This window comes from Nannospalax galili, unplaced genomic scaffold (genome assembly GCF_000622305.1).
Source record: "Nannospalax galili isolate Female #2095 unplaced genomic scaffold, S.galili_v1.0 scaffold1398, whole genome shotgun sequence".
Lineage (NCBI taxonomy): Eukaryota > Metazoa > Chordata > Mammalia > Rodentia > Spalacidae > Nannospalax > Nannospalax galili.
In genome coordinates this window covers 913,551-927,290 of record NW_008342016.1, presented here as the reverse complement: position 1 = coordinate 927,290, position 13,740 = coordinate 913,551, and the positions used below count along the sequence as shown (strand labels likewise).

The following is a 13,740-nucleotide window of genomic DNA, read 5'->3' as shown; positions in this document are numbered from 1 at the left end:
GAGGAGGACAAGGAGGGAGACAGGAGGGGGGAGGAGGAAGAGGAGGAGGGGGAGGGAGGAGGAGGAGGAGGAAGAGGAGGAGGAGGAAGAGGAGGAAGAGGGGGAAGAGGAGGAGAAGTTGTTTCTATGCTGGAGAGATGGCTCAGAAGTTAAGAGCACTGGCTGCTCTTTCAGAGGACCTGGGTTGATTCCCAGCCCCCACATGGTGGCTAACAATCATTAGTAACTTCAGTTCCAAGTAATCCAACACCCTTTTCTGGCCTCTGTGAGCACTGCATGACATGGGTTCACTTAAAACATGCAGGCAAAACACTCATTCACATAAAATAAAAATAAATTTTAAAAAATTTTTAAGTTTCATAATGTTTTAAGTAAATTTACAATTTTGTGTAGGCCATATTCATAGCTATCCTTGGCCACAAGTGGCTCATAGGCCATGGGTTGGCCCTACCTTCTAGACCAAGGACTTTGGAAGACAAAATTTACAACTTTAGAAGGAGGGACTATTAGTATTCTTGTTTTTCCTAATGAGGTTGCAGAGCCCGAGGTTGTGTAATTATAAGAGGAAGCAGAAATCAAGTCCTGGGAAACTGCTACCCTATCCCACAGGGCACTCTACACTGATGAGTTTCCTGTTTTCTCATTAATTTCTTGCCATTCCAGTCAAAATACTGACCCTAGGATCAGATTCTATTCACGAGCATGTGAAGACTTTTTCAATCTCCACTACTGGAAAAACAAAGAGGACTGAGAACATTCTGTGTTCCAGTGTGCAAAATGGAGCTCTTAAAAATCATTATATCGGGGGTTGGAGAGATGGCTCAGCGGTTAAGAATTCTTCTGTTCTTGCAGAAGATCCGGGTTCAAATCCCAGCACCCATATGGCAGCTAACAACTATCCACAACTCCAGTTGCAGGGAATCTGACAGTCTCTTTTGTTCTCGGCAGGCATTGCACAACACGGGTACACTTACCTACGTGCAGGCAATACACGCATGCACATAAAATAAAAATAGTAAATAAATTTTTTAAAAAATCAGCATATCACATTTAAACACCTTAGAAAACAAAGACCCTCAGGTTGGCAGTGAATATTTATGATATTTGGAGAAAACTTAATTTCAGTGTAGTTAGTATCTTAGAAACGCCCCCTACCATGAAATGTGTGCAGCAGGGAATGCAGCAGGGAATGGATCTGCCGTGTTTACCTCCAGGTCCCTAGCATCTACTACTCTATCTGACAGATAGAGGGTCTTTAGCATTTTTAAATGACTGAATGCATCAGGGAGTGAAAGGTCATCCCTTACTATCATGAAAGAAAGGGCTAGGGATAGCAGTGTTCTTTCTTCCTTTGTTACATTCTCTCCATAAAAATAAAACCATCAAGCCAGGTGTAGTGACACATGCCTGTAGTCCCAGCAGTTGGGAGGCAGAGGCAGGCAGATCTCTGTGAGTTCAAGGCCAGACTGGTCTACATAGTGAGTTCCAGGTCAGCTGGGGTTACAAGGAGACCCTGTCTCAAAAAGACAAAAAAAGAAAAAAAATAAAACTGTCAATTCCTATAGACTCTTCTAAGTTGATATCCCAACTAAAGAATACATACATTGTGAGAATTCCAGGACAGCTGGAGCTACAGGGAGACCCTGTCTCAAAAAGACCCCCCCCCCAAAAACACATATAGAGTATTAAATGTATCCACATACTAACCCAGATTGAAATGATTTCCTATTGAGATGAAAACATCATTTTTTTTTTTTTACAGATTTCAAAGTTGCATAAAGCACTTGCCACACAAGTATGTGGACCTGAGTATGAATCCTCCAGAAGCCACGTAAAGCCAGGACACAGTAGTGCACTTCCGCGTCTCAGGTCTCTTACAGAGACAGGAGAATCCCCAAAGTTCATGGGCCAGCTACCTTAGCACAGGCAGTGGCGAACAAGACAGAGACCTGTCCCAAACAAAGCAGAAGGCAAGAACCCAAACCAGAGCATGACCTCTGACCTCCACATCCCTACCACGAATGTAGCACACACATCATACACACATAAACACACACTCAAAGTTGTTTGTTTTTTTAATCAGCATTTTCTTACCTGGAAACCCAGTCAACAGCCAGACTTTCTGCACCTGTTACTCTGTGGCTTACAATTGTCTCCCTGTTTGTCTTATTCAGAAACATCCTCTCAATGACATGCTTCTGGATATCAATCCAATACAATCTCTTTTCTACTCTGTCAAAGTCCAGTGCCACAACATTGCTCAATCCTTGCAGAATGAGGGAGTAAAGCCTGCCATCTGTGGTTAAATTTCTCAGATAATAACGGTTGCTGAAGATGAGGTAGGGCTCAATGTTGCTGTTCTGTCGACACCTCTTGCCGTCTGCCTCACGAATGTAGCCCGGGGCACACTTACAATAATAAGATCCTACTACATTCTCACACTTCTGGCTACACACATGTGGCGTCTCCTTGCATTCATCAATATCAACACAAGTCCGCTTGTCAGACATGAGCTTGTACCCAGGACGACAGGAGCAGTAGAAACTGGTTATGGTGTCTGTACAGTTGTGGTCACAGCGACTGATTGAAGGGTCCTGGCATTCATTAATGCCTGTAGGCAAATGACAGTTACTAAAGAATAGCAGCAATGGGCTGACTATTACATTCAAAGTCAATGTTCCTACTAGACAATGCCAATTCTTAGTGAATCATTCTAAAAGATGAACTGCTAGGATTTCCAAAGGCCAGGGGTTATTCAGAAGTCACCAATTTTTCAATTTCCGCTCTAGTTTAATCCTTTTTTCCTCTCATTTAGAGAATGCCTTATTAGTGTCTATGACTAAACTCGCTTTGATAAGACCTTACGTATTTAAAAACAGTGTGCCATGCCTATATAAATGGGGAAAAATTAAATTTTCTAGGCCAATATGGCTATTAATTTCTGTACAATGCCAATGCAACACTGTTGACAGCAGTTATATGAACAATAACAGTATGCTATGCCTCGATAGCAATCACAACTTTTCTGGATTCAAGAGTCATCTGAACAAAATTATAGAGGCATCCAGCACATTCTAGCTTAGCCATTCATCAGTGGTTTTTAACAATTAATACAACTGATAAGCTTAAGATGACATGTAGTCCTGTGGTTGCCAACCTTTCCTTAACAATTACTTTATATTTTGAGACAGAGTCTTGATATGTTGCCCAAGATGGCCTTGAACTCCCAGGCTAATAAAGCGATCCTCTTGTATCAGCCTCCCAAGTAGCTGGTACCAGCACAAACCACTGTGTCCAGTTCTCCATAAGCTTAAAAATAAAATAAGAGGTAGAGAAGAAAAAGAGAAAAAGAGTCTCCCCAGTGTGCTGGAATAACAGGTTTCTGAGAAAAGTACTGATTGTAGCATCTTCGATTTCAGTGCTGTGATACATTCTGGCCAGTCTCCAACTATCAGAGCATCAAGGCTAGGAAGAAATGCACACATCTACCTCTCATGGGATGAGATGAGCTTACCACTAGGTACATCACAACACCAGATAGACCTCTAGCTGGTCTTGTGACACATGATCAAGCTCATCCCCCAAACCATCTATACCAATGAATGATAGTTTAAAAACTACTTCACATGCTTCAAAAATCCATGATCCAATGAGCCTAATTCTGCTGCTGGTTTCCATGTAACCCTAAACAATTCATTTTCTGTCCATATACTACCTTGTCTGCAAAAGGAATAATGCCTACAAGATTGCTAGGGATTCTATTGTCTTGAGACTGGAATGTTTTCTTCAAAGTAAACATTTCAATTTGAGTTATGTGCAACAGAGTATTTGGTTCCTATAGTTTAGGCAGAGAAAAATTATTTTAAAAAACTAAAAGACTCAAAGTGTGGCAGTGCAAGCCTATAATCCCAGCACTTGGAGACTAAAGCATGAGGCTTGACAGAATTTCATCCTGAGCCATAGAGAAGATTCTGTCTCAGAACACCAAGAAAGCAAACAATACAAAAAGTATTTTTCTTTATTTAATGTTCTTTGAGTCTTGGTAGAAACAGAACATTTTTCTTGTACTTCAGGAAATAACCTACTTTTACAAATTTTCAAATATTACACGTAGATGTTTTATTCTGCATATTTCCATAGCATTTTCATCTGAATTTCTCTGCATAAACACAAACACATATGCACACACATGCGTGCGCACACACACTTTTGGGTCAATTAGGCAAATGTATTTCATGACAACCAATGGAAGAAAAAAAACAAAATGATATAGTTTCAACTTCAAAACACTTAAATTTTTGTCAGCGAGAAATGCCAACATGAAAGAAGAAGGATGATCAAGAATGAACTCCGCAGAGCATGACGGTCAACATCAGGCATTCAAGATGGTGCTGAGCAAACAGGGCTCATTCCATAAACTTTGAACTGGCTTACTTACATTTGTTTGTTAGTGTGGAGATGCTCCCAAGCACCCAAGGATGGAAATGAAGAGCAAGCCAAGAAGTCCATCTAGGGACACTCAGACAGTGAGTCATTCTGAGAGTGCACAGAGCATCGCCATGTTCTCTTCACTTTGGATACCTTCTTCAGCAATGCTTTAAAATCACAGCCTGCTTTCTCCAGTGACTGCCTAACTAGCCCCTAATGTGTGTGCACCTACCTTGTATACCTAGAAATCTTTGCCTGCAGATATGAAAGCAACAGTATTAAACAAGTTGTCCTGACAGGCCTTAAAGGATTGAGAATCTGTACAGCCCCCTCTGCTTCTCCCATACCTCTTTGCTGTACTCACCACAGCCTTTCTCGTCACTGTTGTCAGAGCAGTCATCTATGTGGTTGCAGACCTTCCCCATCTCGATGCAGTGACCATTGTCACATCTGAACTGATGAGGGGGGCATGTGGGTTCCGGGATGTGACACAAGTGGTCTTGCTCATCTGATCCATCTCCACAGTCATTGTCATTATCACAGACAAAGTTCCTATTAATGCACTGTCCGTTTTGGCAGGTAAACTCATTGGCCTGGCAGGGCGGGTAGGAGCAGGACCTCTCATCACTGTAGTCACCGCAGTCATTGTGCCGGTCACACCTGTGTTATGAGACCCAGGACCATTTTGAAGAGGTTGTCAAGTCTCAACTCACACATACTTGAGGATTTGCTTTCTCCTCTATCTGCCTGAATGCAGATTGTTCACTTTAACAAGTTCACCAAAGCCTTAGCCCTCTTCCACCAAAATCTCCATCATCCCCACCAATCTCCAACTCTAGAATGATCCATAATTTGGCATTCCACACAACTTCCCCAAGTGATGGTGGCTGCATAAAAAATGTGGGTGTTTCCCCTAAATAATAGGTTAATTTAAAAAAATTGTAATTTTGTGTTTACCTACCCTATCATAGTTTATGGACATAGCAAAAGAATTCATATATTCATAACTCATGAAATAGCTTATGGGCACTGGGAATATCTCAGTCAAATCATTTAGAAATAGTATAAATCCTTAGGGTAAGTTGGATATCCTATAAAAGATAATATTATTGGATTTGTCCTTTAAAAACAACTGTCTTCCAATGTTTGTATTAGCAGACCCATTCCTTCTATCTTTCAGATAATTCTACTGCAATGTATCTATCATGAGATGTGTTTAAGGTGACAGGAAGGAGGGAAAGTCACTCAATTAGCAAAGGAAGAAGGCGCACTGCAGCCTTAAGAGTTACTCTGGGTCCTACTGTCCCCAGACATCATGAAGATAATACAGATTCTTGAAATTCCATATACTGGTCTATCCTCATTACATTATTACAGGATCCCATAAAAAGTCATACTTACTGAATAAGGTCCTGGTGACAGTAAAATTTCATAATAAGTGTAAGGAAATCTGGGCTAAGGATGTAAAGCTAATGCTTGACAATACAAACAATTAACCATAGAAGACATAGGAGCTGGGGCAAAGCCCTGTGAGCTATTAAGACACCAGAATTTTACAGCGGGTCAGTGACCACATCTGCCTACTACAGCTGCAATCCACAACCCAGGGCACTGCCAACAAATGTATGCACGGAACCATGAAACTGACACACCGAGTGCTGGTTGAGAGGGCAACATGCATGGAGCTGTGAGGAAAGCTGAAGACAAACCAAACTGGTTCAGCCCACTTGGCCCTGTAGCTCAGGTTTCAGAGAAATATTTTTTTTTTCTATTCTGCCATAGCATTGGGAAAAAAGAGAAAGAAAGAGGAAAAGGGAATGTAAGAAAAGAATAAAAAGAGAAGATGACTGGAATCAGTAAAAGTCTGGAAGGCTGTTGGTAAGGAAGCCTTGAGATGGTCGTAAGGATAAAGGCAGAGCTCAGAAAAAGAGGCAAGGGGCAACCCAGAGCCTGAACAAAACCAAAACCTGCTGCAATTCTACTCCCTAGATCCTATGTACGGGTCTTACTAAGAGTGACAGTATTAACTACTGAATTCAGAAGATTCAAATAGAAGCACAGCATACTAGAATGTAGGGAGAGGATCATGTTCATGACCAAAATAAAACTCCACAGATCATAGCCCTATCAGTTCAGTTCAATGCAAACAAACTTGCATGTAATGCTACTTCGCTATAAAGGAGACAAGGAGACAATGCCTTCTCCTGAGCATCTTCAGACTGTCAATGGCAAAGACTACCATTCAGGAGCAGCTATTTGGGCCTCAACAAGGGTTTTGTCATGCTACAAAATATGCATTCTAGGCAACATCCCACTGCTTCTTCAGTCATAGTTATTCTCTAAGGCTGAGCCCCTGCTCCTCCTTTTGCAAACTTCGTAGAACCTTGTTTTCCTCTTCAGGATGCCATTGTACACAGTTCTGCACCACACTGTATTCCAGACATAACTCAGTATCTGTGAATGGGCACCCATCACTAAAATAAATGGTCCCAGACCTCTGCTGCTTTGACCTTGAACCCACTTTCTACATCTTTCCATCTTCTTCCCTAGGAGTAGTAGGCCAACAGTTCCCAGTGCTCTCAATATGCCTGTGTGCTCTTTAACCTTTCTGAGCGGATGCAATATCTCTTCTCAATTCTAGTCCCACGTGTCCAAATGCCTAATACCTATTTTCATCTCAGATAGTTCTACAACAAAAATAATTTTTCCCGTGGATAAACTCCTTTCAAGGTTCCTCTATTTTGGCTAAGCCTTTTATCATTCTCTAACTCCCTAAGAATTGATATTTAAATATCAGCCTTCTGCTGAACTTCCTCTCTATCTAAAGATTTACTAAATAGAGTAATAAGAGGCTGGGGCACTATAAATGTATAATTTATTTGAAGAGACCCATTTGAAGAATGTGGTAAGAAATCACATCACAAAAAAATTACAGAAGTCTTCAAATTGGCCACATAGTATTTTAAGAATTTTGAATTGGGGGACTGGAAAGATGACCTAGCAGTTAAGAGCACTGGCTGCTCTTGCAGAGAACCCGATTCGGTTCTCAGCACCCATATGGCAGCTAACAACTGTAGATAACTCTAGTTCCAGGGGATCTGATGTCCTCTTCTGGTCTCCCCAGGCATTGCATGCAGGCACATGAAGAAAAAACATACATATATAAAAAATAAAACATTTAAATTTAAAAAAGAATTTTAAAATGTCTCCATGGAACTGGAAAGATGGCTCAGCGATTAAGAGCACTGGAGTAGAGGATCTGGGTTCAGTTCCCAGTACACACATGGTGGCTAACAGCTGTCCATAACCCCAGTTCCAAGGGATCCGACGCCCTCTTTATACCTCTACAGGCATTGCACCACACAGGTGTACTTACACACATACATGCAATACACCCATACACATAAAATAAAAATACGTAAAAATATTTAAAACGTTTCCACCATTTAAAATCACCATATGAAAACCCATGCTTTGAACTTTTAAAACAGAAGATCTGGCCCTCCCACATGACACCAAGTAACATTTGTTTCCTTAGCTGAACATGGGTCTTAGATCCCCATATCTGCCTCTCCCTGTCATCTCCTTGACCCTGAGCCTAAGGGCCAAGCTCCACTTATCATGTTGGAGTTGTTATTCTTCTTGTAGCAAAACATTTCTTGTACTCGTGCCTGTACTCCAGGTGGAAAACTAAGAGGATCACCCATTTCAAGAAAGAAATTTCTAGTATCAACTTAACTTCATTCACTTCCCTGTCCTCTGTAGGCCACATCATGGCTTTCATAAGCCCTAGATGCTTTTGCTTTCTTGGGCCACTTCATCCATAAGAAATTCCCCCTTTTTTCTCCTTTGATTTCAAAATAATGGAAACACTTTCTTAGACAGCCAAGAGTATCATGGACACTAGGTCCTGCAGCCACTTTGCCTTACATTATGTAAGTCAGCCCTGGCCCCCATGGATAGCTGGGGTTTGGAGGAACACGTTTGAATCCCCAATTTACCTGAATATTTCCCTGACACACCGTCCATTGCCACATGTGAATTCATCTTCAGCACACGATCTCCTGGTACAATTCTGTTGTTCATCAAGGGCATCAGCACAATCTGCATCACCATCACAGACCCAGTTTTGGGGGATGCACCTCCTGCTCGGCGGTCTGTTATTTGCACATAGAAACTGTGTGCTTGAACAGTTCCTATTCTCTGAAATTCAAGCAGACAGGAATCAGAAGCCATCTCAGAGCTCTCCAAAACAGTCAATCATTTCGCTTTATAATATTTAACACTCTGAAAAATGAATGGAAATAGAAAGACAAATCACATAGCCATGGTAATAATAGATCATAACATAAATACCTCCAAAGTTCCATCTGAATTGCTATGGGCTCAGAAGTAAAACATCTCACTTAGTTTTCCATAAGTTATATAAGAATATATTTTTCCCTCAAAGCTTCAGAAAACTACTCCCATTTTTAAAATTTGAATAAATACTTTACATTTTGACAATGTGGTTAAGATTCTACAATGTAATCATATAAGCCCAAAATGAGATTGGTATTTTAATGCCAATTTGATGGATGAGAAAACTGAAGTTCAAAATCAAAGCAAGAGAACCAACAAAACAAATGGTTAGAGCTTTAAACACTGGTCTTCCTCCTCTGAAGCTAGGGCCTTTTTGACTACATAACAAACACACTCCCACCCCCAGCAAGAGAGTAGTTGGGAGGTCAGAGTTGTCAGAAATATGACACTGGGAGACAAAAGATGATACAGAATACACAAGCTGGTGCAGAATCATTAATGTCTACAAAATAAAATATTTTACCGAACCCCATTGCAAATAGACAAACAGAAGGCAGGGGATAGAGGTTACTACAATTCTCCTAAGTGTAATTTCTAGCCACCCATTTCAGTGATGGTGCATATGTAGAGCTGTGGACCACAACCAGAGCCATAGCATGTGAATTCGCTGTCAAGTGCAAACATCAGGAAACCACCGTCCTTACTGCTCTACTAGGAAAGACACTCCACTAAGGCACTTTGGGTAACAACTTCATGCTTTGCCGGCAACGGAAATTTGTGTTCAGTAATCCGCTTATGAATACTGCAACTTCTCAGCTCCCTAGTCCCTAGGTTGTACATGAAACTGGAGGGGAGATTATCTGTCCTGCCACTAAAGCTGTTACCAATGTCCTTCTTCTACTGTAGAAATGTAAGACAGTATTTCCATTAGTCAAATGTGAAAGAAAACAAACACCAAGTCATTTTTTCATCATTGTAAACCATGTAAGCAGATGATGTCAGACAGGTAGCAGTCCATCTATCAGTATACATTCAATTAAACAGGAATTTCCTGAAAATTGGAGTCTTCAAACCCAAAAAGCCTCACCATGTTTCCCTGGGTGAGATTCTGCTGAGGAATTAGCCAGCTTCACTTACCACAATGATGTCTTCCATCCTCGTCACTCATGTCCCCACAGTCGTTATCACCATCACAGATCCAGTTTCTTGAAATACACCTGCCATTATCACATGTGAACTCATTAGCTCTGCAGGTTGGCCTAGAGTATACTAAAGAAAAGAAAGAAAAGAAAAAAGTCTCAGTGAAAAGAGTGATTTACAGTCCAGGAAGCTTGACAGCAGTTACCAATAGGAAATAAACAGAGTCCTTTGTTCATACACACCTAGAGAGGACCACCAATGAGACATATATTAGAACCAAAAGTTTCAGAGAAAAATAGTGACTTGACAGTACAAAGGCACAATATATATCTGGATATTATTAGTTGGATTGTTATAATAAAGATACATAGTATATAAACTCCATATTTTTAATTTAAATATGCCATACACTTGGTACTAACTGCTATTGCTTTAACTTTTGTTCCATGAATTTGGAAACTCATATATTCTTATCAATAATTCTTACATTTGGATGAATTTTAAAGTCCTATAATCACCTAACAGTTATTCTTTCCTCCGATGACACTCAAAACTCTATGTGCTCTTTATTGCCTACATAATTTATGGTGTTGAGGTAAGAAAAAAAAACTTGGCCAAATATTTCAAATACCACTATTGAAAATCCACCACAGAATTAAGCCTCGGAGAAAACAGGGACTGAAACAGCATGAATTTAGCTGAAAAGCTATGCTAATACTTGGCATAGTGGTGCACGCCTTTAATCCCAGCACTCAGGAGGCAGAGGCAGAGGCAGGCAGACTTCTGTGAGTTCAATGCCAGCCTGGTCTACATAGTGAGTTCCAGGCCAGCTGGGGCTACAAGGAGATCCTGTCCAAAAAGACCAGAAAAAAAAAAAAGAAAGAAACAATACAAAAGTTCTGTCTTCAGATATATTTACAATTACTTTTACATGTGCATGGATACAGATTTGAAATTTGCAAAGGTAAAGAGCAGTCTTCAAATACAAACAACATACAACTGCTCCTAGCTATTCAAGCGGGCCCCTGGAAGTCAGGTGGCCAGATGCCCTCACTCTACAATGTGTTCTTCCCCATAGATGCGATTAATCCAATCACATTTGGTTCTTAAAAGCCACGACACAACCAAAATTCAGAAATTCCAATGGAGAGTCAGCTACAACTCAGACACTGTCGGGGACATCACCAATATAATTTCACTTTATCAGCACCGAGCAGCAGCCTCCATATTTTGATCAGCTCCCCACAGTGCCCACACTAGTAAGTCTTTGATAAACATCTGAGTGGTTTCAGCTTCCTGGCTAAGAGCACGAGCACTTAGCCGAGTAACACGGCTCAAGCATTTGAAGTGAGTAGAGGTGCCCAAGCTTCCCTAGCTTCTTCCTATGCTAGTCATGCTTACTGACTCTTACCACAAGAGGCCGGTTCATCAGAGCCATCAGTACAGTCGTCTGTATTATCACAGTACCAGGACTGTGGAATGCATTGTGGAGAAGATGTGCACTGGAACTCACTGCTGCTGCATGTGAATGTTCCTGGAGGAGGGACAGAAGATGAAACCCAGGAGCAAAACACAAGCAGGTTCCTACCTGTCTTGACTATCTACCTGTATCTCTTAACTGGGAAAGAAAGGGTAAGGCCTGGAAAGCGGCCTTTTATGGAAGTTTCTATGGGGAGGGAGGAGTCTGAGAGACATAAGGGAAATACTTCTCCAGTTTCCCTGAATTTTTTTGTTTCACACTCCAGAAATACAAAACAAAAATTCTATTTGATAGATACCAAAGTAGGCCAGGTACAATATGACACATGAACAGTCTCAGCTACTCAAGAGACTGAGACAGGACACTCAGTGGAGTTCAAAGCTAGCCTATCCCAATAATACATGTATACTGTCATTGAGATGTGAAAACAAATTATGTAAAGTAATTCTTGATTTTTTTCAGTTAAGTGAATTATAATGAAATAATTAAAAAGACATTATTACCAATTCTAAACTCTGTCCTCCACACAGTCTTTAATCACAAAATTGGAAAATTGTGATGTACTATGATTTCCTTGGGAGGGGATCCACAAACAGAATTCTTAAAATACGCATCTATTCACACTAATAGCCTCAAAGTTATTTGGTGAGCTACCAGTAAATAGTTTCAATGAATCAACTTGCTAAATAAGTTTCTGAAACTTAAAATTAAGAGATATAAAAGTACTTTTTACTTAGCATCACTACTATCATATTCAAAGTAAATAATAACTTAATATGCAAATTCTGCCTGTAGGCCTTGCAGATAAAACACGTTGGACACTAAGAGAAGTGGCTCTCCTACTGTAACAGGCCTCCAGAAGAAAACATTTGAGGTGTGAGACCTCATACCCCTCAAATGATATCTTAAAGCACTGCCTTCCACATCTACTTGCAAGCTCAGTTTCACAATCAAGCTAGTACATTGAGATGATGCATGATGGCATCACAGAATGAGAAGCAGTTTTCTCATACTCACTGCAGTAAGTGGGGTTTTCATCACTCATATCCCCACAGTCATTGTCTCCATCACACAAAAAGTATCGAGAAATACAAATATTTGTATTCTGGCATCTTGTGAGTGGAGGCTGGCAAGTGCGAGGGGCTGCAAAGAGAAAACCAGGTAAACGTTTAGAACAGCTCCACCAAATGTACCATAAACAATGTCTATGCTAAAAAACCTAGCAAAGGTTTCAAAGCACAAGAACAGAGGTATTTTTAAAGGATGCAGAGACACACAAGCTAGGACACTCATGCTACCAATGGATTCTCTAGTAAAGAGAATCAACTGGCCTTAGGGTTGCAGAAAAATTTGTGGGTTGCAGAGAACATGTATATGAAGCAGATTTGTAGAGATGCATCAGCTTAAGCAAACAGTTGAGATATTGAGTGGGATTTAAATCATTTAGTTGATTATATCAAGCACTTAGGGTTTTCTTTTTCAGAAAGCAATAATTTTCATGTAAAATGTCATCTCCCATGATCTAAGTAAGACCACATGCCCCAATTGTAAACTTACGGCAATTTTTCTCATCTGAGATGTCATTATCATGACAGTTGTTAAGGCCATTGCAGACATAATCGAGCGGTATGCACCTCCCATTGCCACAGGTAAACTCTGTGGTGCTGTTGCAGTTCCTGAACAGGCAGCCTGCCTCGTCACTGTTGTCACCACAATCATCATAGTGATCACAGCGATAGTTGTATGGGACACATCGCCTGTTGGTACAAGTGAAGGCTGTCGACCGGCAAGTGTGAAATGCTAAGAGGAAGAGAAGACATTGGAAGAATCTCTTTTCATATTGCCATATTTACAACTAAATAAAAATAGGCTTCTTTTTAGTTTACCTTCTGAAACAAAACTGGTTGAAAATTGGAATGTATGCAAAGTGAGATAGCATTTTAAATCACCTAGACTAAGCAAGTTATATGTTCTATGCCTCTTTAAATGAATAAAGTATTTTAAGTGAAAATCACCACATTTTTTGTTTTTACAATCAGTCTCAGAGAAGCACGCAAAAGCACATTTGGGTAAAGAAACTTCCCGGGACCTGCATTGCCTGCTAATAAAAGGTATCCAACTTCAGAACTTCTTCAGTCAACTGTGCCTTATTCCATTGACAAGGAAACTGAGACTTGACAGTGTTTTAAATCAAGTACTACAATGATGATCTTCCTATTATGAAGACTGATAAAATGCTAAGTCACCTGCTGGCACCCTTAGTGCCATGCTATCGTGCACCACAGTATGCTCTCTGGGGTCTTATAAGACCCTAGTAGCCACTCAGTTTCATAGATGAGGTGTCTAAGTCTAGGTAACATGTTAAAGCTATGCAGACTATGACTGTGAAA

At 40.5% G+C, this 13,740-nt stretch overlaps 1 protein-coding gene across 1 annotated transcript in view; it reads right to left on the bottom strand.

Moving 5' to 3' along the window:
• Positions 1 to 13,740, bottom strand: part of Lrp2 (LDL receptor related protein 2) — a 172,310-nt gene that overhangs the window by 43,606 nt on the left and 114,964 nt on the right. Inside the window, exons 44-50 of the mRNA XM_008837820.3 lie at positions 12,908 to 13,150; positions 12,368 to 12,493; positions 11,272 to 11,404; positions 9,868 to 9,989; positions 8,430 to 8,631; positions 4,793 to 5,088; positions 2,095 to 2,611 (exon numbers count right to left, since the gene is read on the bottom strand). Of these exons, the coding sequence (XP_008836042.1) occupies positions 2,095 to 2,611; positions 4,793 to 5,088; positions 8,430 to 8,631; positions 9,868 to 9,989; positions 11,272 to 11,404; positions 12,368 to 12,493; positions 12,908 to 13,150 (1,639 nt within the window). The remainder of the gene's footprint in view (positions 1 to 2,094; positions 2,612 to 4,792; positions 5,089 to 8,429; positions 8,632 to 9,867; positions 9,990 to 11,271; positions 11,405 to 12,367; positions 12,494 to 12,907; positions 13,151 to 13,740) is intronic.